Below are 25,990 nucleotides of genomic sequence, written 5' to 3'. Positions count from 1 at the left end.
AGACAGAGGGAATCAGAGTTCTCTGTGAGTTCAAGGCCAACCTGTTCTATAGAGCGAGTTCCAGGACAGCCACAGCTACACAAAGAGAAACCTTATCTCAGGAAAAAATCAAATCAGATATAATGCCCAGCACTCAGCACCATCCTGAGTTTTAGACCAGGCTATATATAGTTTCACAAAATTATTAATAGTCTCCTTCCTTTGCTCCTTCTCAAATGATATGTAATAATGAAACAGTTATCTGAAACTCATCAGATGGAAATGATGAATATGAAAGAAATAAAGAAACTAGATGCTGGGCTGGAGAGCTGGCTCAGTGGTTAAGAACACTGACTGCTCTTCCAAAGGTCCTGAGTTTGATTCTTGGCAACCACCTGGTAGCTCACAACCATCTATAATGGGATCCAGTGCCCTCTTCTGGTGTCTCTGAAAAGAGCAGCAATGTACTCACGTACATACATACATACATACATACATACATACATACATTCATACATACATACATAAAACCTTTTTTTATTGTTTTTTTTTATTTTTTAATTCAATATAATTTATTTACATTTCAAATGATTTCCCCTTTTCTAGCCCCCCACTCCCCGAAAGTCCCGTAAGCCCCCTTCTCTTCCCCTGTCCTTCCACCCACCCCTTCCCTCTTCCCCCTTCTGGTTTTGCCGAATACTGTTTCACTGAGTCTTCATAAAATCTTTAAAAAAGAAAAAAGAAACTAGATGCTAACATTGAATACCCAAGGTATTCATTCATTATCCTACAGGCTCCAAAAACAGGTGGATAAGAACTTTGTGAAAGCAGAAAAACAAAGGCTGCGGGCTGAGAAGAAACAGCGGAAGGCAGAGGTCAAGGAGCTTAAAAAGCAGCTTAAACTCCACAGGAAGATTCATCTGTGGAATTCGATTCACGGACTTCAGAGTCCCAAGTCCCCTCTGGGCCGGCCCGAGAGCCTGCAGCCGTCTACCACCCTGATGTGAGTCCGAGGCTGGGGCAGGGCTGTGGCTCCCCAGCCAGCTCTCAAACGGGAATTTAAACCATCTGTTGTACCTGTTGTGTTGCCTGGCACCCACCTGTTTTAAGCTTCCCATTGTCTTCCAGGCTGGTTCAGGAGTTATTGTTGACACTCAGCTCTGATGCCTCATTCAGAAAGCAAGAACTAATAAGGCTTAGAACAGGGATAATTCAGACTTCCCTTTTCTGGAGGTAGTCTGGCAGAGTTGGAACCAAGGAGCATGTCTCCAGTTATATTTATGAACACTTGTAATTACCCTATATTTGTGTACATTTATAATTACCCTTTAGGCAGCGTATCTTTGTTTTATGACCTGGGATTTGATGGGGGGTGGGGGGGCATCTGGGCCTGTGTGCCTTGACACGCATGCTGGTGGGATCCGTTCTCTTCTTTGATCTTAAGCATTCTGGGGATTGATCTCAGGTCTCTGAGCTTTCGTGGAAAACACATTTCCCAGCTGAGCTTTCTCTGCGGCTCAGCCTAAATAGTATTGGTATTTAAGTCAAGGGTGTTAGTACACCCTTCTCTGGAGTCACAGTGCCCCATAATTGGAGGCCATCACAGCAGTAGCAAGTGACTCAGCATCTGCATCTCTGTCCAGGCTTCCTTTGCAGCCCTGTGCCCCTGTTATGCCAACACTCAGTGCAGCATTCGTGGATGAGAATTTGCCTGATGGGACTCATCTTCAGCCAGGAACCAAGTTTATCAAACACTGGAGGATGAAAAACACGGGGAACGTGAAATGGAACACAGACACAAAGGTACGTTTCCCCACCGAGGGTGAAGATGGGTGTGTAGAAGCAGAGGGTGCCGCTGACAATCGTCCTCCTGTTCCTTTCAGCTCAAGTTCATGTGGGGAAACCTGACTCTGGCTTCTACAGAGAAGAAGGATGTTTTGGTTCCGTGCTTGAAGGCTGGCCACATCGGAGTTGTGTCTGTGGAGTTCATCGCCCCAACCTTGGAGGGGACATACACTTCACACTGGCGTCTCTCTCACAAAGGCCAGCAGTTTGGGCCTCGGGTCTGGTGCAGTATCATAGTGGATCCTTTTCCTTCCTCTGAGAGCCCTGATACCGTTGAAGGGGATGGGCTTAGCTCAAGCAAAGCTGATGATTTCACCTGTGAGCAAGAGGTGAGCACTCACAGCCTGTAGCCTGGTCTGCCAGGCGATTCCCTAGTCATTAGGAACCCAAACTGGTGACATGTGCTCACAGTCTGCACGTGCACTTGTGAGACTGAAGCAAGAGGAGTGCAGACTCGAGGCCAGCTCGTGCTAGGGACTGAGAGAGGGTCTGAGCGCAAAAGAATTCACTGCTAGCTTGTTTTGTTTTGGGTTTTTGGTTGGTTGGTTGGTCTTTGGTTTTTCAAGACAGGGTTTCTCTATGTAGCCCTGGCTGTCCTGGAACTCACTCTGTAGACCAGGCTGACCTCGAACTCAGAAGAGGCCTGCCTCTGCCTCCCAAGTGCTGGGATTAAAGGCGTGCACCACCCCCGCCCAGCTTCACTGCTAGCTGGTTATTCTTGCAGATTTCCTGACAGTTTACTGTTTCTGAATAATTAACTTCTGAAGAGAGAGAGTCGTTTAGATCGCAGTTTCAGAGGTTCCTGTCTGTGATTGGGCAGACCCAGTGCTTTCAGGCCTCTAGTTGGGGTGCTAGGCTGTACTGACAACATACAGCAACAAACCAAAAAATACCACTTAGGCCAAGATGACAAGATTAAGGGACCAGACCTAAGGATCTCATGTAAGGCTACACCTCAGAAATATTCATTGTCTAGTAATGCATTGCTTCTAGGGAAGCTAAGCCTTCTTTTTCTTTTCTTTTCCTCCTTCCCTCCCTCCCTCCCTCCTTTCCTTCCTTCCTGGTTTTTCAAGACAAGGTTTCTCTGTGTAGCTCTGACTATCCTAAAAATCAGTCTATTGACCAGGCCTCAAACTCAAAGACATCTACTTGCCCCTGCCTCCCAAGTGTGGGAATTAAAGGCATGCACCACCACCACAGGCTCTAGGGGTCAGGCTTTTAACATGGGGTTTTGGGGATACTCCTCCCTATAATACATTTTTATGCTGGTGTTTGGCCTAGTCCTTAAGGTGTTTAGTATCCTTACGGTGCTGGTGCTGGCAGTCCCAGAGGGCTTTTGTCTGTGATGGTGCTTGCTGCACCAGGAAAGGAAGGGCAGCCTGGCCTGCCGGTAAACTCCTGGTTTTCCCTTTAACACTCACCTCCTAGAGTACCCTGATCTCTAACATCTTCATCTGCCTGTTGCTTGCTGCGGTCTGTTGTTGCTTTTCTATTAGTGGAACAGACTGTACTCTTTGAACTTCGAGCTAACCAGTGTTAACTTCCTGGCTTGGGCTAACTGTACTTTTATTAAGTTGTAGAGGATGGTAGGTGAAGGAACAGTATGCGAGCTCTTTACTGATTCTGCCGCTTTTCCAGAAGTGCTAAATAAAATAAAAGATGTTAATGTAGAGGTTCTGCTGTGTTTTTATTTTAGGGGTGACCTTGTCAGCCTGGTGCTTTAGCTCTCTCGAGGTCCTAAAATATATCTCAATTATTTGTCGCTATAGGAAGCTTTTCTTCTGGCTGAAGAAGAGATTCCATTGGGTGAGGTGGCAAAGCAGATAGAAGGGACAGGAGCCAGTGCCCCACAGAAGACACAACATGCTGCGAGTGAGAGGGGGCTCTACATTCCATCTGTGGACCTTCTGACTGCCCAGGTAAGCAGTGCTCTGAGGTGCAAGGGCAGAACGAGTGAGTACGGAGGAAAGAGCTTTCGCCTTGTTACTGAAAAGGTGGCATAGCCTTCATGGTTCTGGGGAGTTAGAGACAGGCAGGTTGGATCCAGTATCTAATGAGGATGAGGTGGTGCATGCACAGAGTAGGATTCTAAAGTGTTTCCTCATGAGTTTGAAGGTCAGGCTTGTGCATCCCCACAGCCTCCCTCTGTGGTCTTGTAATCGTAGCTTGCTTCACTTGCCTGCCCACTGTTTCTTCTCCCCTGACAGAGTTTAAGAACACCATGTTCCCATTTAACTCTTCTAGTCACTTGGTTGGGGAGAGACATGAATTTGAATAGAATTGAATCCAGGCAACGCGCAGGGGACCTGAAGATCCATTCGCGAAAGGACATGGCTCCCACTTGCGCTGCAGACACCTTTATTTGGCCATCTCTTTTTCTAGGACCTGCTGTCCTTTGAGCTGCTGGATATAAACATTGTCCAAGAATTGGAGAGAGTGCCCCACAACACCCCTGTGGGTAAGACTGTCACTTCACTCCCCTTGTTTAGGTGTTGGCATTGCAGTCTGCTCTGCGGCGCTAGAGGGCAAGGATTCCTCCCATGTTGTGGCATTGAAGCTGTACCCATGGTCCATCTCCTCCTTTCCCTGTTGTCTGTCAGTGCCACAGTGTGTACAGGGCTGCCATGCTGCAAAGGGACCCCTCCTTCATTTTCTCCCTTTGTCCCTTTACTCATAGTTCTGTATGTCAGCATTGACCATCTAGGCCATTTACTTGTTTGTGACCCAGCTTTGATCAGCCAGAGCTAGGTGCATTCCTGGTAATCTAGAGAAGTGCTTTATGACATACATGACAGGTGGTGGAGCATATTTGGGTTTATTGTAACCCTGGAGGAAGTAAGAAACCTACAAACTGCAGCTTCTGGACACGTGACTGTTTATGATGTCATGCTTTCTCTCGGTTGATGGTTTTCCTGTCTTCATTCTCCAGATATGACTCCCTGCATGTCTCCTCTGCCACATGACAGTCCTTTAATAGAGAAGCCAGGCTTGGGGCAGATACAGGAAGAGAGTGAAGGGGCGGGATGTAAAGCACCTCCTGGTAAGGGGTTAATTGTCTGTAAAGCACTGCCTTCCCTCTCCATCAACACCTGTCCTCACACAGCCATGCCTCATTGCCTTTACCTCAGCAATTGATGTCCCAGAGCATCCCTCGCTATCAACAGCGGGAACAGCTCTTCCCTCACCCAGCTTAGGATGCACTGACTGGTGAAAGCTCTCAGCTCTTCAGACACTAAGAACAGACAGGCTTTGTGTGTCTTTCAGATCCCACTGTATCATCAAAGAGGAAGACTGAGACCCCAGCTGCAGTTGAAGAAACAGAGGAAGACCTGAGTGGGACCCAATTTGTGTGTGAGACTGTAATCCGATCCCTTACCTTGGATGCTGCCCCAGACCACAACCCTCCTTACAGGCAGAGGTCCCCACAGAGTGAGTGTCCCTAGATTTCCTTGCTGAGAGGGGAGGGAGGTTCATCTTGGTTGGCTTTTGACTATGCTGGCATTCTTACTAGAGCACCAAGAACAAAGAAGCCACCCTAACTCATTTCTGCCCTCTCCCAGGGGAATTACAGCTGTATTCCACAGAGGAGCAGCAGCCACTTGCGCTGCCTGGATTCTGCAGAAAGGATTCTTCCTGTAAGTTGATGTGACGCCTCAGCAGAAGCTTCCATTGGTAGCTGAGTTGTCTCCTTTCTCCCAAGGGCAGCAATCTGAAGAGTGCGGGTCAACACAAGAATGCCAGGCTATTTCCCAGAGTTAAATTCTGCCGTAAAAACCCCTTCATGGGTTCTGGAGAGTGGCTGTTGATAGAGAACTGGTCTTACAAGCTCAGGGAGCTCAGCCCAGTTCCAGCACTCATGTAAAACCCCAGGTGTTGTGGCAGACCCTGTCTCAAAAATAAGGTAGATGGACAAACAATCTACAAATGCCTTCAATTCCAGAATTAGGGGTGCAGGTGTAGGCACCTCTCTCTTAAGTTTGAGGCCAGCTATGTAGTGAAACACTATTTCAAATAAAAGACAAGGGAGTGGCTCCTAGGAAACTACACCCAGTGTTGGCCTCCTCTCTGGTCTTCAGACAGCCTCATTTATCTACTGGCACACTTGTGCACTAGCGTGCTGCACACGACCTTCAGAACAGACAGCTAGTATCAGATTGATAGAGCCAGTTCCATATATCTCGAAAACTATCCTAAAAATTCAGTTTCTGGTGCATTACAATATCAAATTTGAGGGCTTGGGAAAATATCTCAGTGGGTAAGAGTCCTTACTCTGTAAATTAGGAGACCGGAGTTTCAATACTGAGTACCCACCTAAAAGCCAGACACAGCCCTATCTACCTGTAACCCCAGCATCAGGGAACTGAGACAGATCCCCAGATTTCACTACTAGCCAGCTTAGCCAAAATAGTCAGCTTTAAGATCAGGAAGAGCCACGAGGAAGACCCCGGATGTCCTTATGCATAACCAGCATACAACTCACATACAAAAAAAGAAAATTGACCTGCATATACCTTTAAACATGATTTTCCTATTTTTTGCTTAAAGTGAACACATGAATTGTTTTTGTACATACAAATAGCAGAAAGATGTGGAAGAATAAACCAGTTGTTCACAGTTACTGTTCTGATAGGATCTCGAGGTCTTTCCACCCATTCCTGAGATTTACCAGTGTTCTCATCCGACTGCATCACTTTTCTAAGGTAGATGAAGGCAAGCAGACAACATAAAGTGCTTATCACATGACCCCTTTCTGGCCCTGAGAGCTAGCTCACTGGTTCATCAGAAGCTTTATCTCAGTCTTTTAACTTCCACAACAAAGAACTCATTGGAAGCCTGGCTGTTCAGTCCACACACTTCTTTCTGTTGACTTCCCATTGAATTGTTTTGGCATCATCTTGAAACAATATAGTCATGGCTCCAGAAACAGCCCTTTCCTCTGGTTCTTTCCACTGTGCCCTTTGTGCTAGCTTCTGATCCACTGGCTTTACCAAGTGAGAACAGTACTGCAGTTTGCTGCCAAGCCTCTTCCCTCACAGTGGTTACTTTTACTCCTCAGTGAAATTCGCCTTGCCTGAAGGAGGACCACGTGGAGATGAGAGGGAGGAAATTGTCCATATTGTTGAGGAAGAAGTCGTTGAAGAAGAGGAGGAAGTCCAAGATGAAGAAGTCCAAAGTCAGTCTTCTGCTTCCTCTGAAGATTATATCATTATCCTGCCTGAGTGCTTTGACACCAGCCGCCCCCTTGGGGACTCCATGTACAGTTCTGCGCTCTCCCAGCCTGGCCTGGAGCGAGGGGCTGAAGGCGAACCTGGGATCGAGTCTGGGCAGGAACCCGCTGAGGCTAGAGAGAGACTCCCGGAGAGGGAGAGCCAGCCACAGGAACAGAGCATCCGCGACAGCCTCACGACCTCACAGCCTCTGGACATGGTGCCTCTAGTGCCCGAGGTGGCAGGGCTTCCAGCAGCATTGTCCAGGTACTGCCCACCACCTCAGCCCCCCTGTTCGCCAGAGCTGGAATGGCCAGTTCATCTTCAAGCCTTTCGTTTTCTATAATCGAAATTCAGATTTCTCCACATTTGTAAATTTGAGATTTAAGCAAATGTTTGTTTTAGTTAACCTTACTTCCCTGAGCATAGGCTGTCTACTGATTTTTTTATGACTAAGAGAAAAATTTTAAATACAAACATTGCAGGATGTTCAACTCAAGAAGTTGAGTGAGTAACAAAAATGTAGGTGAGGATTTGTCAGTTAGTGCCATGGTAGAGCATGGTGAGCACGAGGGCCTGCGTTCAACAGAAAGGCTCTCATCTTCCATGTGCTAACACAGGCAGAGACGGGGTGGGGGGGGGGGGAATTAACGTATGGATATGTGCCACAAGCCCAGAGAGATCCTGGTCATTGTCTCCTACTAGTATAGAAAATGTAGGAGATGCCGGGCAGTTGTGGCGCATGCCTGTAATCCCAGCACTCTGGGAAGCAGAGGCAGGTGGATTTCTGAGTTCAAGGCCAGCCTGGTCTACAGAGTGAGTTCCAAGACAGCCAGGGCTATACAGAGAAACCCTGTCTCCAAAAAAAACAAATCCAAAAAACCAAAAAGAAAAAAAAGAAAAGAAAATGTAGGTGCCCTAAATGTAATACGACGTGCTCAGGAAGGGGGGGGACCCGAATGAAGCCAGTTTCCTTAGCTGGATTGTGACTCAAGAGGACATCAGAGAGTGGAATGCAATCCTTCTGACCACACTGCCAAATTCACGTGATGGGGTCAGAGATGTGAAGCCTGCCGAGAGCCGGTGCACAGCACTCTTGGCTGTACTGGCCGTGGCTGCTCTCCTCTTACCGCCCGTATTCTTTCTTTCTAAAGGAGCGCCCCTTGTGGGCAGTATGAACCATCGGGCGTGGATTCACCAGTTACCATGGAAGAAGTTCCCCCAGTCCCGGATCCCATCAGAGGAGGTAACTGGGCTTGAACTCACCCCCACACACACACCCTGCGCTCAGTTTTTCAGATCCAAGGCCTTGTTCAGAGACTTTCCCTCTTCCCTCTTTCTGTATTCCTCCCTCATGCTCCGGGTTTCTACTCTTAAGTAGATCTGGAGCCCTTACAGAGGCGGGCACTGCACTGTGCTGGGAAGAGCCCAGCCTTGGAAGCAGGCTGGCCTAGGCCACAGCTCTAGTTTTGCTTTTCCTCAGCAGAGTAATGCAGCAGCTCGGCTCGTTTGTGATGCCTGCAGGTCTGTCCCCTTATTAGAGCTCTCAGAACGAAGGGGAAAGGAGAGTCCCTACTCACAGTCGCATCCTCTTCGTAAAAGTGCCCAACCTAAAACTGTGAGAACTAACACATCAGGGTTACAGGATTAGAAAATTATTTTTCTTTCTTTTTTTTTTTAAGATTTATTTATTTTTTATTTATATGAGTAAATTGCAGCTGTCTTCAGACACCCCAGAGGAGGGCATCAGATCCCATTATAGATGGTTGGGAGCCACCATGTAGTTGATGGGAATTGAACTCAGGACCTTTGGAAGAGCAGTCAGTGCTCTTAACCGCTGAGCCATTTCTCAAGCCTGAGAATTATTTTTCTGCTTGATGTTCCCGCATTTCTAGACAATTTGTCTTTCATGGTGACTTAAGTCAGTCACAGAACTTTCTAAAACTTAAAAGAGGAAACAAAAGAAGGAAAAAAACTTGAGACACCCCCATTAACTTGCCGTCTGCCTCAATAATAGCTTGTGGGTGCTGCAGCTAACCAACGGCTCTTTTGCTTTTAGAGCCCAGAGGCTCAACAGGACTCGCAAACAGCAGACAGAGGAGCTGTGACCACTCAAGGTAATGACCTTGTGAAGTCTCTTCTTGAGAAGCAGGAAGACAGCCCAGCATTGCTGCTGCTTAAATGAGCCTCTCAGAGCCGCGCTGAGCACTTAGATGGGCTCCGAGCACGGGGAGGAGGAGCCCTCACTCCTCCTTGTCTTACTTTCGGAGCTTATGAGCGCCACTGGACAGAGCTAAAGCTTATGCTTACGTGTTTCACTTGTTAGGGATCGCCCTAAAATTCACCTCACCTGCAATGCCCCAGAAGACAGACAGGTCAAGCCTCAGGTGCATTTAGCTGTTTTTTTTCTTACATACCGCTGCCTCTCTGGTCCCTGTCGTCTCAGAGCAGAATCCAGAAAAATCACATTTCCTTTGCCAGGTTTTCTCTGAGATGTGCAGACAGATGGCTGATATCCAGTGTGCTGTGACCACATTAATTTTCAGCTGGGATGGAAAGCTGCCGTGCGTTTCCTGCAGAGCTCAGGTCTTCTGCAGCTGAACCAGAGCCCTGCAGCAAACCAAGATCTGCAGCTATGAAAACAGTTCATTCTCTTTTTTTACATCTGATTTTTTTTTTTCTCTTAAGGATACCTCCTTTTTCTTCCGAGATTAGCACCCACATTATCTTGTAAAGTCATGGTTTTATTTGGGGAGATAATTTGGTTTTCCTCTGTAGGCACCACAATGGGAGCAGCATTGCTGGAGGACTGGTGAAGGGGGCTTTGTCTGTGGCTGCCTCTGCGTACAAGGCCCTGTTTTCTGGGCCACCAGTCACTGCACAGGTCAGTGTGTGGTTTCTTTTCCTTAACTTCAGCCCCCAAGTCACCAGTGCAAATGGCAGTGTCTTTCTGTCTGGATTGGTAATTAACATGGTATGGACTATGTGTAGATATTCTCTTTAAGGAGCACACAGCCCTGCCATTTCCTATCATTTTAATTAAGTTACTCTGGGGAGAAAAGGAAAAGAATCTAAGATTTGTTGAAGACCTACTACATGTACAGAGTTGCTACTCTACAACAATGTAGTGGGGGTACTACGGGATACTAAGACATGCATTCCTGTCAAACAACTGTAGGAACTTGGCAAAGTATATACATGGACAGGACAGGGCAGGACAGGACACTGTGCTAGTGCATTTCCACCGACTGGGTCCGAGGCTTCCTGAGGGAGTTAGTATCTGAATTGAAGCCTAAAGCACAAAGCAGGTGGACCCCAGGAAAGTATTGTAATGCTGGATATGGTAGCTCTTGCCTGTACTCCCAGCTACTCAGGAAGCAGAAAGATTGCTGGTCAGCCTGGCCTATGTAGTAAAACTTTTTTCAAAATAAAATTTGAGAATATAAAATCACAAAAAGGGCACAAATATAGTTTAGTAACAATAGAACTCTTACATAGCACCCTAGATTCAGTTGCAGGGTCTTGTCTTCTCCTTTGAAAGATGAGTAGCTAGATAATAAGTTGAAAGTAAGTGGATGAAGAATTTGATCTGAAGAGAAGAGGCCAACTCGAAGTGCTGGGGTTTTATTTTAAAGCATAGGAAAGGGGATTGTTTTTTGTTGTGTTGTTATGGGTTTGTTTGCTTTTGGAACAGAGTCTGCATATCTCTGGCTGTCATTGTAGACCAGGCTAGCCTTGAACTTAGAAATTCACCTGCCTCTGAGAGCTGGGACTAAAGGCATATGGCTTTACACCTCTGTTAAGATAAAAGAGATCGGAATCTCAGGACTTGTCAGTGACTAAGTGATTACAAAGAACTCAGAGGTAACTCTAAAGCTTTAGCTTAGGTATTCAGTGGGATTATGCATCACAAGAAGAAAGTATGACCAGTGAGATCTCAGTGAATAAAGGTGCTTGCTGCCAAGTCTTGACAACTGGAGTTCCAGTCGCTGGAAGGAGAAAACTGACTCTCATATGTCCTCTGACATCCACATGAGCACCCCACACACAAACATACAATAAAATACATAATAAATACACCCCAAGTTTAAAAAAAAAAGTGTTGCTGGGCTGTGGTGGCACACGCCTGTAATCCCAGCACTCTGGGAAGCAGGGGCAGGTGGATTTCTGAGTTCGAGGCCAGCCTGGTCTACAGAGTGGGTTCCAGGACAGCCAGGGCTATACAGAGAAACCATGTCTCCAAAAAAACAAACAAAAAAAAAAGGTGTATTATTTGTCAGTTTTGTTTAGTGTTGAGTTTACAACTTAACCAGGTTAAAACAAAACCATCCAGTGTGCCTTTGGATGTGTACACCTCCACTGCAGAGGAGAGGTTTGGCCTGAAGCTGGAGTTTGAGTCATTTGCATACAGGTTCTAGCAGGAGCTGTGGCAAAATGGAAAGGGCAGAAGGAGCCTTTTTAAGGTTCAAGGCAATAGGATTCTACTAAAACAGAACTTAGAGGAAACGGCCACTGCTGGGAGGTTTATAAGGGGTCAGTGGACAGTGCTAAATGCTGCAGAGAGCTGTAGCCTGGTGGTGAGGAATCTGACAGTTCAGGTATGTCTTGCTAGCTACATGGGGGAAAGAAGGTAAACACTAGTCTGCGTGTCCACAGAAGGCAGAAGGTGATGTTCATAAGAGAGACTTGAGGTTGGCACGCCAGGTGGTAAAACAGATGAGAGGGAAGATTTCTGAGGGAGTAATGGTAAAGAGAAATATGTGCCAGGTACGGTGTTCCCAGCCTTTAATCTCAGCACTCAGGAGGCAGATGCAGATGGATCTCTATAAGTTTGAGGCTAGTCTAGTCTACAAAGCAAGGTCCAAGACAGCCAGGGCTATTAAACCGAGAAACCCTGGAGAGAGACAGAGAGAGAGAAGAGAGGGGAGAGAGAGAAAGAGAACATGCAAAGTACAAACATTAAACTCGTCAAGGGTGATGGATATTAGGCTGTCCTAAAATAAGCACAAAGAGGGACTAGGAGTTATAGCTCAGTGGCAAAGCACATGTCTAGCATATGTGAGGATGAAACCACATCTCTGAGTTCAAGAACATCTTAATCTGGGGGCTGGAGAGATGGCTCAGCAGTCAAGGGCATCAACTGCTCTTTCAGAGGTCCTGAGTTCAAATCCCAGCAACCACATGGTGGCTCACAACCATCCATAATGAGATCTAATGCCCTCTTCTGGTATGTCTAAAGACAGCTATAGTGTACTTAGATATAATAATAAATAAATATTTTTTTAAAAAAGAACATCTTAATATAATTAGTGAGTTTTAGGACAGCCTGGACTAAAAAGAGAGATCTGTCTCAAAAAGGCGAGGGGTGTGTCTGTAAATGGGTGTTAGCTTCCTTTTAATGAAATCACTTATATTTTGAGATTGAAAAGTCAAAAAGACTGCCCAAGATAGAATTTCACAAGTCTATACCATCTTACTTGTATATCTGGTGAAGTCTATGTCTCGTGCCATCTTCAGGAAGTCTCTCCTGCCCAGATTTACCACAGTTTTATGTTAACAAAGTCTTCAAGGCTTCTTGTCATCTTGCTCTTCAGTTTTTACTTGGATGAAGAATGGGTGATTTTTTTTGTTTGTTTGTTTGGGGTTTTGGATATAAAGGCTCATTCTGTAGCCCAGGCTCATGCCAAACATATAGTCTTCTTCCAAGCTGGGGTCACAGGTCTGAGCCGCTGTGCCTAAGCATGCTTTTCCCAGAAAGTCTCAGAAGCATTCTGCTGCTCTGTTACCCTCTCCTTCAGTTCCGTGCCCTTGCATCTAATTACCCAACACTTTGAATAAGGAGGAAAGACTGGGATGACAGTGTAATACAGATTTGCAAAGAAGCAAATTATACAGAAAAATGTCTCCTTGTCTCTACACAGCCCATCGTTTCTGAAGATCAGACCACAGCCCTGATGGCCCATCTCTTTGAAATGGGATTCTGCGATAGGCAGCTGAACCTAAGGCTGCTGAGAAAACACAATTACAATATCCTGCAGGTTGTGACAGAGCTCCTTCAAGTGAACAACAACGACTGGTACAGCCACCGCTATTGAGGACTGACCTTGTATTAAATAACTGCCTGCCGCTCAGGCTTGGTCTCTGCCGTCATTGAGGTGTGGGTGGAAGCCCTTGCTTGCTTTTTAATCTGATGAATCTATGTCGAGCGTCTCTGAATTGTCAAAACAGTACCTGTTACAGTATTTTTTGGAGCAAATCAAAGGCCAGAACTTAAATTTTCACTTTAGAAATGCGACAAATGGTAGGAAGACAGTTTTCAACTGATCTGGACAGAACTCTCGCCGCTGTAGTACATGGAAGCGTGTATCTTGGACTTCCTGTAGACCGCTTTTCCTTCTGCTTGTATTGAAGTTGAGTAGTTTCCTTTGGTTCATGTGGATGTTTTTAATGGGCTGTTAAATGTTAGTTTGGTTTTTCTGTTTTTTAAAGGTTAACCTTGAATGTTTTCAAGAATTATTCTCCTAATTTCTATAACCAATCCCAAGCTTCATAGCTACTTTGTAAAGACAGCAGATCAAGAAAGTCATGTTCCTAAAAGACTTAGTAAATAAGTAACACTTTGCTTTCAGAAGACCTGGCAGGAACCTGGGAGGACAGCAGACTTGCTGGTTAACCCACAGCACCTACTGAGCAGAGCCCAGCAAAGTATTCTGGGTAGTGTGAAATATTTTGCTAATCCTATAAAGAGGGAGAAAACCAACTTGATATAGAAAGGGAAAGTTAACAGTCCTTTTTTTTTCTGACTGTCACAGTAGATCATAAAGAGAACAGGTATGTGCAAATATTCATCTCAGTAAGGTGTGGATGTGGGGGAGGGGACACAAATGCTGGTGATTTCTCGAATGTGTATAATCCCCTTCCGAGGTGTCAAGCCCCAGAGAGCCAAGAACAGGAAGTAGTGCTTGGGGGCTATCCCACAGAAAGGTTAGTTTACCACTAGAATACATGGGAAGAAGCTTCCTTTCAGAGTTCTAGGTCTCACTTAGTTTATAAAAGGGAGCTTTGGGTACAGATGGTGAAAGAAGAGGTAACACAACACTAAAGATTTTATTCATGATAAGAGTTTGAGAGAAGGTATCTGGACTCCTGGCTCAAAGAGGAAAGATAGTTAAAATAGCATTATTTAACTTAGTTGGTATTTATAATAAATGGCGATTTTAATTACTCATGATACGTTTATTTACAGTCTAACTCTTGAATGCTTCTAAATAAACCACAATTCAAACTGCAAGCCAACCAGGCTGTTTATTATTTAAAATGTTTTCCTGGGGTTTGGGGTAGAGGCATAGCCACATGGTGTAATTGGCTGGATTTGGAGGGACCTGTCTTAACAGACTAGGTCCAGTCTTTCGTTCCGTTGTACTTGCACATAGCAACTTAAAGAATTATGTATACATGTTCTTTGAAACCTGGACTAGTTGATCCTTGCAATAGCACCATTTGTCCAGAGAGACGCTTAGAGCAGGAAGTGTCTTCCTGCGGGGCGGGCGGGCGCTGCGGGGGGGGGGGGGGGGGGGCGGGGCGGGGCGGGGGCGGGGCCGGCTTGGACTCCGAGCTTGTGTTAAACCGTGCTGCTCCCGCAGCAGTTTCGTTTATGCTGAGGGCGTTGTCACCGTCTGGTAAGGAGTCCCCAGGAACCTATCTCTTTCCTCTTTACAAAGCAAGAATCCAGAGGCGTTTGGGCTTTCTCAGAGCCCAACGCATAGCGCCAAATTTGACTAACGGCCAGTGTGGTAGGATTTAAAATCCTTCCTCGATGAATCCTACCATTTCCTTCTTTGCCCACCATAGCAGAGTCCCCTCGTAGAGGGACTTGACCTTTCCGGTAGCCAAAAGTCCCTGCTCCCCACATCACTCTCTCGGATCTCTGCTGAAGAGATATGGTCGCCTCCACCCTACCCTAGAGGCCCTTCTCCCCAAAGGAGCATTCCAGAAAACCCAGTTTTGCAGCTGAGAAGAGCCTGGAATCCCAGACCTAAACCAGGTGAGTAAGGGTCTTTATTTTAGCCCAGGAAGATGTGAATGTGTCCTAAGGAGTTACTACATAATTCTAGCCACTACTCAGGGATTGGGGAAAGTTCAGATTTAGCCTTAACCTTTCTTTATGAATAACAGATTCCGAGGTCTCAGTAATGAACAGATCTAGACTCCCTCCCGGTCCAGTCTCACAGGGTTTCTTAGCCACAGTTCTGACCTCTTAAGAAGCCCTGCTTTTCCAGCCAGACCCCCGAATGGAAGCCTGCCTTCTACACTCCCAAGACGATTTCAGGCATATCTGTCCTGGCGCTCTTTTGATTAGGGAAGACCAAGGGACGCTTCGACAGCTGTGCTCCTGCTCCTAGTCCTACCCAGCTTCCCTTTCTTTAAAATAAATGACAGCTCAGCTTTTCCTGGTTAAAAAAAGAAAATTCTACGTTCACTTACAGAGAAATCCCTTAAAGTGAAATAACTTCTGCTTTTTTTTGGTTTTCTCTAAATCAAACTCTTAAAAAAAAAAAATCCCAAGGCACCGCCCAAACCATTCGTCCCTAAGCAAAAGCTTTCTTAGATAATGGTAGGGCTTCTTGCCAGTCTTAAAAACTTAAAACCTGGCATCAGTGCTAACAGGCTAATAGCTCTGAACCTTGTTTTATTTCTCGTTAGTGAGAAATCCCGCTGAATTATGGGTAAGGCGCTCTCCAAGCTCACCTCTCAGAAGGATGAGGATAAGCCTATCCTGCCTGATAACCCAGCCATTGCCAGCAAGGTTACCAACTACTTCAGCACTGATAGCAGCAAGCCGGCACACTCCTATGTGCCTTATGAAAAGGCTGCTTGTACCAGCTTTGTGACTTGCCCTACCTGCCAAGGCAATGGGGAGATCCCCCAAGGTGAGTATCCCAAGGCTCTGGAAATACCCTAGAAACCAGGGGGCAATCCAGACCTGCCCCTCTGCGTCTCCTGGAGTAGGTAGACCTCTCCTACACAGCAGTCTCAGGCTGGCCAGGAAGTATTCAAGTTCGGCTGTGATTTTATTCCCCAGCTCCTAGAAGAAAATTTCTTGTGTGTCTGTTCCTCAAGCCAGTGTCTTGGGATTTGAGGAGTTAAGAATTACCTCTCCAAAGGAATGGGGCATCTCTGACTCCCTACTGTCTCAGCGTTTCTTCAAACCTGGTTATGGAAGTCACATTCTTCTTTGAGCTGAAAGCTGGACTGTCAGCTTCAGTGTTGACCGTGTTCTCCATCCTGCTGTGGGACCGAGGCATTGTGCTTCTGGCACTGCAAGATGGAGTGGAGGGGCTCTTGGGGGAGGCTGGCACAGGAAATATTTGTCACGGGGCACTCCTTGGCATTCTCTCTTACTCTTTCCCTCTGCAGAGCTAGAGAAGCAGCTGGTAGCCCTCATCCCTTATGGAGACCAAAGGCTGAAGCCCAGACGCACGTGAGCTCCACACGTCCCTAGAGGCCGCCTCACCTGTCTCCCCTCTTTTGGTCTCCTGAGTGGTTTCCATTGGTTTTCATCTAGAAACCTGAGTCTTACTGTGTTCAAATTTACACTACATTTGTGTTTCCAAGGATTATCCTTGCTTAAGAATGATCATAATAGCAGCTGGGATTGTAGATCTACTGATAGTGTGTTTGCTTAGCCAGCATGCACGAGACTCTGGGTTTGATCCTTAGCAATAAGTAAATGTCATAGTGTTGCTAATTAACTTCGTTTTATAAGGCTTCATATATTGGGATATCATACCCCATAAATATGCACACTTATATGTCAGTCAAAATACAACAAAAAATAAGGCAGCGTAGATCATAGTAGGTATAGCTAAGGCCATTTCATGGCTGTACAAGCCCTTCCAAGTGAGAGAGAACAAATCGCCCTGGTTGTCACTACGTTTGCTATCACAGTTTAGATCTCATGTTCTTCCTATGAGAGATTGAAATGCAGCTGCTCAGATCTCTGTTCTGGAGCACTTTGGAACCTCCGGGCTTCAGTGTGGTGGCCGTGATGCTGCATGTGGTCAGCGTCCATGTGGCATGGATCCCCGTAGCCCCCTCCAAAGACCCTCAGCTTCTACCAAGAGTTGTTGCCCAGTCTCCTCCTCAGCCACTGTACTAAAAGCAGAAGCCATCCCAGGTGATGTCTCAGCAGGTAGAGGTGCTTGCTCCCTAGCCTATGACCTGAGTTCAAACTCCAGGCCTCACATGGTAACAACAAACTAACTCCCACAAGTGTCCCTCTGTGATAAAATTAGAAACAAGCAGTGTCCCTCATAAAGTGCTGAGTTTCTGTCTCTTTTAATTCATATCTCTGAGAGATTAGCATTGGGTAAATGGTATCCCATTAAAAGTATTGACATTAATTAAATATTAAAACTCAGAACTCTCAAGTAATCATGGACTGGTTTCTAGTAGTGATAGTAGCATTTGTTGAGATCTTGTTGTATGCCAGGGACAGTGAATAGTTTTTTTCCTCTGTGGACCATAGGAAATTCTATGAAATAGGTACAATTATCTCCACTGTACCAACATCCTGGGCTTTTGAAGAGGTTAAGAAGTGTCAATGGGATAGCGAGCTGGGAGTGAGAGCCAGGTTGTCTGCCTTCCAGTCCTGTGCTGAACCACACCTAGAGAGAGTGTAGAGTGTGTGGTTGCCAGACCATATCTGGAGCAGGTGGGGGGCCTGAATCCCCTCCAGGTTTCCTTGGTGTTCAGAGTTCTCTCTTCCATGGGGGGGGGCCTGCTTTCACACAGGAAGCTCTCTGTGTTCCTGGCGGTGACCATCTGCCTGCTGATTTTCTCCCTCGCCATCTTTTTCCTGTATCCACGGTCCATTGTTGTGCATCCTGTAGGCCTCAACTCCTCCGCCGTAGCCTTCGATAAAACTCACGTACAGCTCAACATGACGGTACGTGGTCGCTGCTCATTTCTCCCCTATGTTCTTCTCCAAAACTCCTCCATGTAGCCTGTGGTGTAGGCACCAAGGGTCTTGTGGTATGCAGAAGATTCTGAGGCAACAGAAGCTCCATAGTAGATTGTATGGGGTTGGGACTCCGAATAGTGGAGGGTCAGAATCTGGACCAGATAATCAGAGGGAAGAATAGGGATGTCCAGGAGGTGGGAAATGGAGAGAGATAGAACAGCGTAAAACTGGATCCTGGAGGGCAGGAGAAATAGTTTAGCAGTTAAAATCCAGAGGACCCTGGCTCAGTTCCCAGCACCCATATGGCAGCTCACACGGCCTGTAATCCAGTTCCAAATGATTTGACAGCCTCCTACAGAAATGCAGCCAAAACACCAATGCACATAAAAATAAGTCATTTAAAAAAAAAAAAAGCTGTCCAAGTGGTAATGGCACACACTTTAATCCCAGCACTCAGGAGACAGAGGCAGGCAGATCTCTGAGTTCAAGGCCAGCCTGGTCTACAAGAGTGAGTTCCAGGACAGTCAGGGTTTCCCAGAGAAACCTTGTCTCAAAACTTACACAAACACACACACACACACACACACACACATACACACACATGCGCGCGCGCGCGCGCGAGCGCGTGCGTGCGCGTATCCTGAGCCAGCAACTTTGATGAATAGATTCTCACCGTGTTGGGTCTTAAATTCCTGGGCTCAAGTGATCTTCTCAGTCTCCAGAGTAACTAGAACTGTAGGGGTGCACCACAGAACCCAGCCCAGAGTCACTCCTTAAATGTGGCCTCTGCCATGAAGAACCTTCAGCGTCCTTTGTACCTGAGGCCCAAAAGGGTGGGATGGGACTCAGGCCAAGCTGATGCACTGCTCTTGCACTCTCCATGGGGCACCACCATCACCGTTCCTTCTCTGAAGAGGACACTGAAGGGTTCTTTGGAAAGTTGGTTGGTCGATATTATATTAAAATGGACACAGGTGTGAAAGGCTAAGGCAGACTTGTGGAGGACGGTTTTACTGAAGCAGACACAGGAGAGAGAATGTTCTGCTAAAGCAAGCACGTGAAAGGACGCGTGATGAAGGATCCTTTGCTGACAACATGCGTGCATTGGTCCGCCTTTCATTGCATAGTTGAACTGAGTATTTCAGGACGCCATAGAGACAAACACACCAAAAACAGTTCTGGTGGTGTGCTGCTGTTTCTAGCCGCTTCCGAGGACTCGCTGATTGGATGCACACGCTGAGGCAAGGCACATGGAAGACGTGATGTTTGGAGAGTGGAAATAGGCCTGGATGGAGAGACAGAGACTGAGCTTGGCTTGCTGGTACAGCTAGCTCTGCAATGCTTGTGGGGCTCAAGTCTTCACTGATCTTCACTTCCCTGAGAGAGGCACGGCCAAGATCTTCTCCTGGTGTCCCTTCAGGTCTCTCCAAGTGGAGCAGAGACTGAGGCCTGGCTGTCTCTGTTAGGTTGTATCACTGTTGCTAACCCGACTCTACTGAACTGGACTGCTGGTGTATCCATGAAATGTTTGTGAGTGGATTGAGCTGCCGCAGCTGAACTGCTAATTTCCAGACAAGACAGATGGGAGTTGCTCCAAAGAGCCTTTCTAAACACGTCTACCTCTCCTGTATCCTTTATTTTCCACCACCTCTGGTGGATGGTGGGCTACAAAGGAGGTTAAAGCAATTAAGAAACATCATTAAAAATAAGTGTTGAGCCGGGCGGTGGTGGCGCACGCCTGTAATCCCAGCACTTGGGAGGCAGAGGCAGGCGGATTTCTGAGTTCGAGGCCAGCCTGGTCTACAGAGTGAGTTCCAGGACAGCCAGGGCTACACAGAGAAACCCTGTCTTGAAAAACCAAAAAAAAAAAAAAAAAAAAAAAAAGTGTTGAGGCCGGGCAGTGGTGGCACACGCCTTTAATCTCAGCACTTGGGAGGCAGAGGCAGGTGGATTTCTGAGTTTGAGGCCAGCCTGGTCTACAAAGTAAGTTCCAGGACAGCGAGGGCTACACAGAGAAACCCTGTCTTGAAAAAACAAACAAACAAAAAAAAAGTGTCAAAAAAATTAAAATGACACTTCTTGCTGTCATCTCCAGAACGTCCTGACCGTCTTCAACAGCAACTTCTATCCCGTCACAGTGACACAGCTGACGGCTGAGGTGCTCCACCAGGCCTCTGTGGTGGGCCAGGTTACCAGCAGCCTCCACCTACGCATCAGCCCCTTGGCCAGTGAGCAGGTAACTTCCCTCCTCCTGGCCAGCCCTATACACAGTTGTATAATGTGGTAATGGAAAGGGGCCAGCCTGAGGTACAGCTAATCTTGTGCCCCTTTGGTTGACAGATGTCTTACGAAGTTGCCAGCAGGATTTTAGATGAAAATACATAGTAAGTACCCTTTGGTCTCCTCTCCTCTCCCCTACCCTTCTTGGTTTAAAAACCCAGTTAATATTTACTGAAGGGCTGGTGAGGTAAAGGTGTTTGCCACCATAACCTGAGTTTAATCTTCTAAGTCTAGTCTTGCATGATAGAAAGAGAAAAAACCCATTGCCACATAGGTCATTCATTACTCATGGGGGGGTTTTTTTGTTTGTTTTTTGAGACAGGGTTTCTCTGGGTAGCCCTGGCTGTCCTGGAACTTGCTCTGCAGACCAGGCTGGCCTCAGACTCAGAGATATGTCTGTCTCTGCCTCCCAAATGATTGGTGCAAACCACAACCGCCCAGCAACTAAATGCATTTTTAAAATGTAAAACTATCCACTTTCTGATTGCCAGTTTCCTGGTTGCTTCTAACTCGGGGACCAGTCTCAGGGCTGCCCTTTTGTGGCTAGGACTGCAATAAGCAAGGGTAAAAGTTCACAGCCTCTTCCTGTTGTGCCTAGATTAGAACAACAGGGTGGAATTTTGTTAATCTTTATGTGAGTTGGACTCTTTGTATCTCTCTCTGTGGAAGAATAATATCTGCTTTTCTGCCAAGGGAGAGGTCAGCATGTGCCTGGGCAGGAACATGAATGCAGGTGACCAGGTTAAGAGTGACATCTTAAGCCGGGCGGCGGTAGCACATGCCTGTAATCCCAGCACTTGGGAGGCAGAGGCAGGCGGATTTCTGAGTTCGAGGCCAGCCTGGTCGAGTGAGTTCCAGGACAACCAGGGCTACACAGAGAAACCCTGTCTTGAAAAGACAAAACAAAGAAAGAAGAAAAACCAAAGTGACATCTTAAGACATCTTAGAGGCTCCTGATGGGAGGCAAGAAAACAATGTGCATTGGGACTCTGAGTTTCCTGACCATCTGCTCACTGTAAAACAAAGCTCAATGTTCTCTCTCTCTCTCTCTCTCTCTCTCTCTCTCAGCAAAATCTGTACATGGCCGAAAATCAGAGTCCACCATGTTCTTTTGAATATCCAGTAAGTATGGTGTGGAACTCCTATGTCCCCTCTCCCACTTCAGTCTCGCCTTAGCTGTATTTCACCAAGTAGAGAGTCATGGTAGCTGATATCACGAGTCCTTGTTAGCTCCAGAGATTAGCAAATCCTAGGGCCTGCTCCAGATCTTGACTTATCTTATACAGATCTTGCATATGTGCCCTGTCTGAAGCTTCCAGAACACGGGTGAGGCAGCTGCCTCAGTGTCCTGGCAGAGCAGGGAGCAGAAGGAAGGAGGAGGGAGGTCCTAGGGAGCCAGTCTCACACACACAATAGAACCAGGCCAAAGCTGTCCTTTCCCTCCGAGACTTTACAAGTCCCACTTCCTCTCCAGGGGTTCTCTGACCTGCTCCTACCTAAGCCATCCACAGCAGCTGCCCTTCGAGAGCTTCGAATATGTGGACTGCCGGGAAAACATATCAGTGCCCCACCTGGAGCTGTCTCACCCAGCCTGATGTGTCTGCTGCCCCTGTACTCCAGGCGCCTGCAAGCTGGTCTGCAGCTCAGCTCCGTGGAGCTCAAGGGAAGCCTGGAGTGACTTTGCTTGGCCGTGCCTTCTTCCCCTACCACCCTCAGCCCATGGTGCTTCTGTAGCAATGTCATAGTTCCTGAGTCCTCAGATCCCCGGGAGTCACGTCTGATGGATCTCACCCATGGTCTGTGTGGAGGAACATCTAACTTGGCATTATCTTGGGACTGAGCATGTTGGTTACTCAGCTCTACCATGATGGGTCTTCAGTTGCAATGAAGAGAAAGCTGTGGTTTTATCTAGACTTTGCAGCATGGATGTATCTTTTTCAAGTTCTCTTCCCAGTAATAGGTGACTTTTGGAATATGCAGTGCTGTTTCCAAGGCCGTCTTGAGTGACTATAAATGTTCTCCTATGCTGTCTGCTTTGGTCATATGATAATGATGATAGACTACTTCTCTCAGTAAATGGTGGACAGTATAGTCCTCATTCTTCCTGATTTGGGATACTATCCCTGGTTTCCGGGAAGGCAGACTTACACCATCTAAACCCCTTCTGTATAGATTAGCTCTAATGCTATCTTCACAGCAGAAGCCAAGTAGCTGAGGAGAAGCCATCTGGTGTACCCTAGAGCAAAGGCAGAGCTATTTGCAAAGGTATTTATTAAAGGAAAGTTTCTAAGCCCACAATCAGAGCCTATGTGAGGGCACATAAGTAAAACAGGCAGTGGAGTAAACCAGGGGCTGTGTTCAAAAAGCCTAAAGGACTTTTGATATAGGATTGATATAGGAGCTGTTGATATCAGGCCAAAGCTGTGGGGCTCTCATGGATTCTTTGCATCAGGCCCACCCTCTGTTCCCAAGGCCTCTTCTGTCCTCTGGGATGTGACTGTGAAGAGACACCAGATTCACCATAATATCCTTCCTTGCCTGTTACTACACTGGAGCCAAACCACAGGTAACTCCCAGTTTCTGACTGGACTCCAGGCGGAGATGTGTGTGTTGCAGGAGAGCAGGAACCTGTGTTCTTGAAGCTAGCCTTTGCCCACACAGATACGAAGGCAAAGGGGTGGTGTGTGCCAGGAAATGGTGGTAACAGAACTGGCTAACTAGCCTGGGGCTACACAGAAGGAGAGGAAGTCTGTCTTCACCAGGCTTTTCCTCCTGGGTAGCCAGGGCTAAGGTGTACCAACAAAACAGAGACCCAGGGAAGTCAAGCTGAGATTGAAGTGTATACCATCAAATGTAAAAGATTTCTAGCAATAAATTGTTATTTAACTGTGCTGAAAGGAAAAGGGGGATTCCTGGACAGAAAAGAGAGGGGCTCTGGTGTTCCACATCTCACAAAGCATCTGATTTTGTATGTGTATGTTTGTGCACATGTGTGTGGAGGTCAGAGCACACCGTTGGGTGTTGTTCTTTGGGTACTGTCTTTTTTTTTTAACTGTTTTTTTTTTTTCTCTCTCTGTGGAGTCCTGGCTGTCCTGGAACTCACTCTGTAAACCAGGCTGGCCTCAAACTCAGAAATCCGCCTGCCTCTGCCTCCCAAGTACTGGGATCAAAGTCATGCGCCACTATGTTTTATTTTGAGACAGAGTCTCACTGTGTAGTCCTGGCTATCCTGGAACTCACTATGTTGGCCAGGCCTACCTCTGCTTCCCCAGGGCTGGGATTAAAGGTGTGTGTCCCTGTGCCGGGCACTATCTTTAAGAAAAGTCACGTTCCAGGGTAGCTAGTTGTGCCCACCTCCCTAGTGTGGGTCTCAGCATGTGCCACCATGCCCAGCTTTCCTTACAGGATGATTTAGTCGTTTTATTCCTGCAACAAAAATACCTGACCAGGCTGGAGAGATGGCTCAGTGGTTAAGAATACTGACTGCTCTTCTGAAGGTTCTAAGTTCAAATCCCAGCAACCAGCAACCACATGGTGGCTCACAACCAACTGTAATGAGATCTGATGCCCTCTTCTGGAGTGTCTGAAGACAGCTATAATATACTTACTTATAATCAATAAATTTTTTTTTTTTTGGTTTTTTTCGAGACATGGTTTCTCTGTGTAGCCCTGGCTGTCCTGGAACTCACTCTGTAGACCAGGCTGGCCTTGAACTCAAAAATCTGCCTACCTCTGCCTCCCAAGTGCTGGGATTAAAGGTGTGTACCACCACTGCCCGGCAATAAATAAATCTTACCAATAAAAAATTACCATGACCAAAAAGCAAGTTGAGGAGAAAAGGGTTTATTTGGCTTACACTTCCAGATCACAATCCATCTTTGGAGGAAGTCAGGACAGGAACTCACACAGGACGAGAACTTGAAGCAGGAGCTGATGCAGAGGCCATGGATATGTGTGTACTCGGTGTGTATGTGTGTGTGTGTGTGTGTGTGTGTGTGCACATGCGTGTGCTAATTATTAGCTTGCTTTTCTGGCTTGCTCAACCTGCTTTTTTTTTTTAAAGTTGTATTTATTTATATGAGCACACTGTTGTCTTCACACAGACTGGAAGATCCCATTACAGATGGTTGTGAGCCACCATGTGGTTGCTGGGAATTGAACTCAGGACTTCTGGAAGAGCAGTCAGTGCTCTTAACCGCTGAGCCTTATCTCCAGCCCCTCAACCTGCTTTCTTACAGAACCCAGGACCACCAGCCCGGGGATGGTAACACCCACCACAAGCTGGACCCTCTCCCAGAGATCACTAATTAAAAAAGTCCTACAGTTGGATCTCATGGAGGCATTTCCTCAACTGAGGTTCCTTTCTCTATGATGACTCTATCCTTTGTCAAGTTGGCACACAGAACCAGCCGTACACATGGGTTCTGAGGATGAAACTAAGGCCTTTCTTTGTACTTGCAACTTTACCAACTGGCTACCTCCCCGGGCTACAAAGGTTTCTGTTCTGATAGGCAGGCAGGCTTCCAAGACCTTTTGAGACAAGTTCTGCTCCTCTGGCTTCTGAGAGATTATCCACAAGGCTTGCTTTCTTCCCTTGTGTATCCCTAGGCTGTTTTTGACTACTATTCTAGTTCCAAACCAGTCTCCATACTGTCCCAGCTGCCCCATTTAGTATCATCCCTAGACTAAGCAAACACAAGTCTCCTGACCCGGAGCTGATGCCCTGTGTTAATGTAAAGTGACCCACTGGTCCCCCGTTGTGGCTAAGGGAGGCTTTCTCAGAATTAGAGCAGAAAGGCCTTCATAGGATTTGTGTCTTCCTGGAGTGTGGGGCCGTTCCGATGCAAGCCTGTATTCCTGTTGAGGGAGAGCTAGCCGAGGGGTGCGAGTCCTTGGTCTGGTCTGGTGGCTGGAGATGCCTGTTTTGCTCCAACACAGTGGGTTTAGATAAGAGACCCCATGATTTTAAAGCTTTATTATAGAAAAGTAGGGGGAAAGAAAAGAGATAGAAAAGTAAAGAGAGAAGAGACAGAGAGGTTAGAGCAGGCCATGGCCACGTGGAGAGAGGGTGAGCAGGTGGGCAACAGACAAGGGAGAGAGTGAAAGAAGAGGACAAGAGAAGGAGAGCGTGGGCAAGAGATGGAGGAGGGGCCGCACAGCCCCTTTTATAGTGGGCTAGGTTACCTGACTGTTTCCAGGTAACTGTGGGGCGGGGCAAACCTAGCTGTAGGCAGGTGACTTGGGGGGAGGGACGTGGGTGTCCAGCCATAACTGTGGGGCGTGGCCCTAAGTGACTGATGGTCACAGGGTTATGTCCAACACTGGAGGCTGATACTGAGGGTCCCCAGCCCTGTCTCCTCTTCCAGCCTGGACTGGGAATCTCCTGGCCCTCTGCTAAGTGGAAAGTATGACATGTAGGAAGAAAGAGGCTTGAGGACTTTAGCAGGCAAGCTCTTCTCCTTTCCAAGGCCACGCATCCTGAGCCCATTGTTGCAACACCCCTCTCTTCTGGATTCTCTCAGTCCCCTCCTGCATCACCTGTTTTAACAGCTCCACACCTAGTATGGGCCCAGAACTATATAAGGCTCTGCCCCACCCCCGCGCCCCACCCTCACCCCTGATTCTGCAGCTGCTCTAGTGCATCGCAGCCCCTCCCTTCTCAGGCTGTATCTCAATAAGCATGGGTTCTGTTCTAATGATGCTCATTAAGGAGCCG

The 25,990-nt window shown here is 46.9% G+C and overlaps 2 protein-coding genes across 13 annotated transcripts in view; both read left to right on the top strand.

Annotated features, from left to right (window-relative positions):
* The window catches only part of Nbr1 (NBR1 autophagy cargo receptor), a 30,332-nt gene extending 16,010 nt beyond the window's left edge, over positions 1-14,322 (top strand). For 4 of the 11 annotated variants that reach the window (XM_052194252.1, XM_052194253.1, XM_052194251.1 and 1 more), the window contains 13 exons: positions 773-982; positions 1,623-1,782; positions 1,863-2,153; positions 3,594-3,743; positions 4,207-4,282; positions 4,754-4,864; positions 5,071-5,253; positions 5,385-5,459; positions 6,881-7,298; positions 8,186-8,277; positions 9,091-9,148; positions 9,810-9,915; positions 12,953-14,322. In XM_052194252.1, coding sequence (XP_052050212.1) covers positions 773-982; positions 1,623-1,782; positions 1,863-2,153; positions 3,594-3,743; positions 4,207-4,282; positions 4,754-4,864; positions 5,071-5,253; positions 5,385-5,459; positions 6,881-7,298; positions 8,186-8,277; positions 9,091-9,148; positions 9,810-9,915; positions 12,953-13,126 — 2,104 coding nt within the window. In that variant the 3' untranslated portion in view covers positions 13,127-14,322. The remainder of the gene's footprint in view (positions 1-772; positions 983-1,622; positions 1,783-1,862; positions 2,154-3,593; positions 3,744-4,206; positions 4,283-4,753; positions 4,865-5,070; positions 5,254-5,384; positions 5,460-6,880; positions 7,299-8,185; positions 8,278-9,090; positions 9,149-9,809; positions 9,916-12,952) is intronic. The other 7 variants (XM_052194255.1, XR_007979694.1, XR_007979695.1 and 4 more) reach the window with 7 other exon arrangements.
* Positions 14,323-14,638: 316 nt separating this feature from the next.
* On the top strand, positions 14,639-24,100 carry Tmem106a (transmembrane protein 106A). 2 transcript variants are annotated; one of them, XM_052196222.1, is made up of 9 exons: positions 14,639-14,710; positions 14,883-15,075; positions 15,735-15,961; positions 16,449-16,512; positions 17,826-17,979; positions 20,090-20,230; positions 20,335-20,378; positions 21,343-21,396; positions 21,749-24,100. In XM_052196222.1, exons 3-9 carry the CDS (start codon positions 15,754-15,756, stop codon positions 21,867-21,869), a joined length of 786 nt encoding a protein of 261 aa, XP_052052182.1. In that variant the 5' UTR covers positions 14,639-14,710; positions 14,883-15,075; positions 15,735-15,753; the 3' UTR covers positions 21,870-24,100. The 2 variants fall into 2 exon arrangements, with proteins under 2 accessions (XP_052052182.1, XP_052052183.1); XM_052196223.1 differs by lacking the exon at positions 16,449-16,512 and having other exon boundaries at positions 14,651-15,075; positions 17,924-17,979.
* The last annotated feature ends 1,890 nt before the right edge of the window (positions 24,101-25,990 follow it).

The sequence above is a fragment of the Apodemus sylvaticus genome, chromosome 10 (assembly GCF_947179515.1).
Source record: "Apodemus sylvaticus chromosome 10, mApoSyl1.1, whole genome shotgun sequence".
Taxonomy (NCBI): domain Eukaryota; kingdom Metazoa; phylum Chordata; class Mammalia; order Rodentia; family Muridae; genus Apodemus; species Apodemus sylvaticus.
This window is presented reverse-complemented; position numbering and strand designations above follow the sequence as displayed.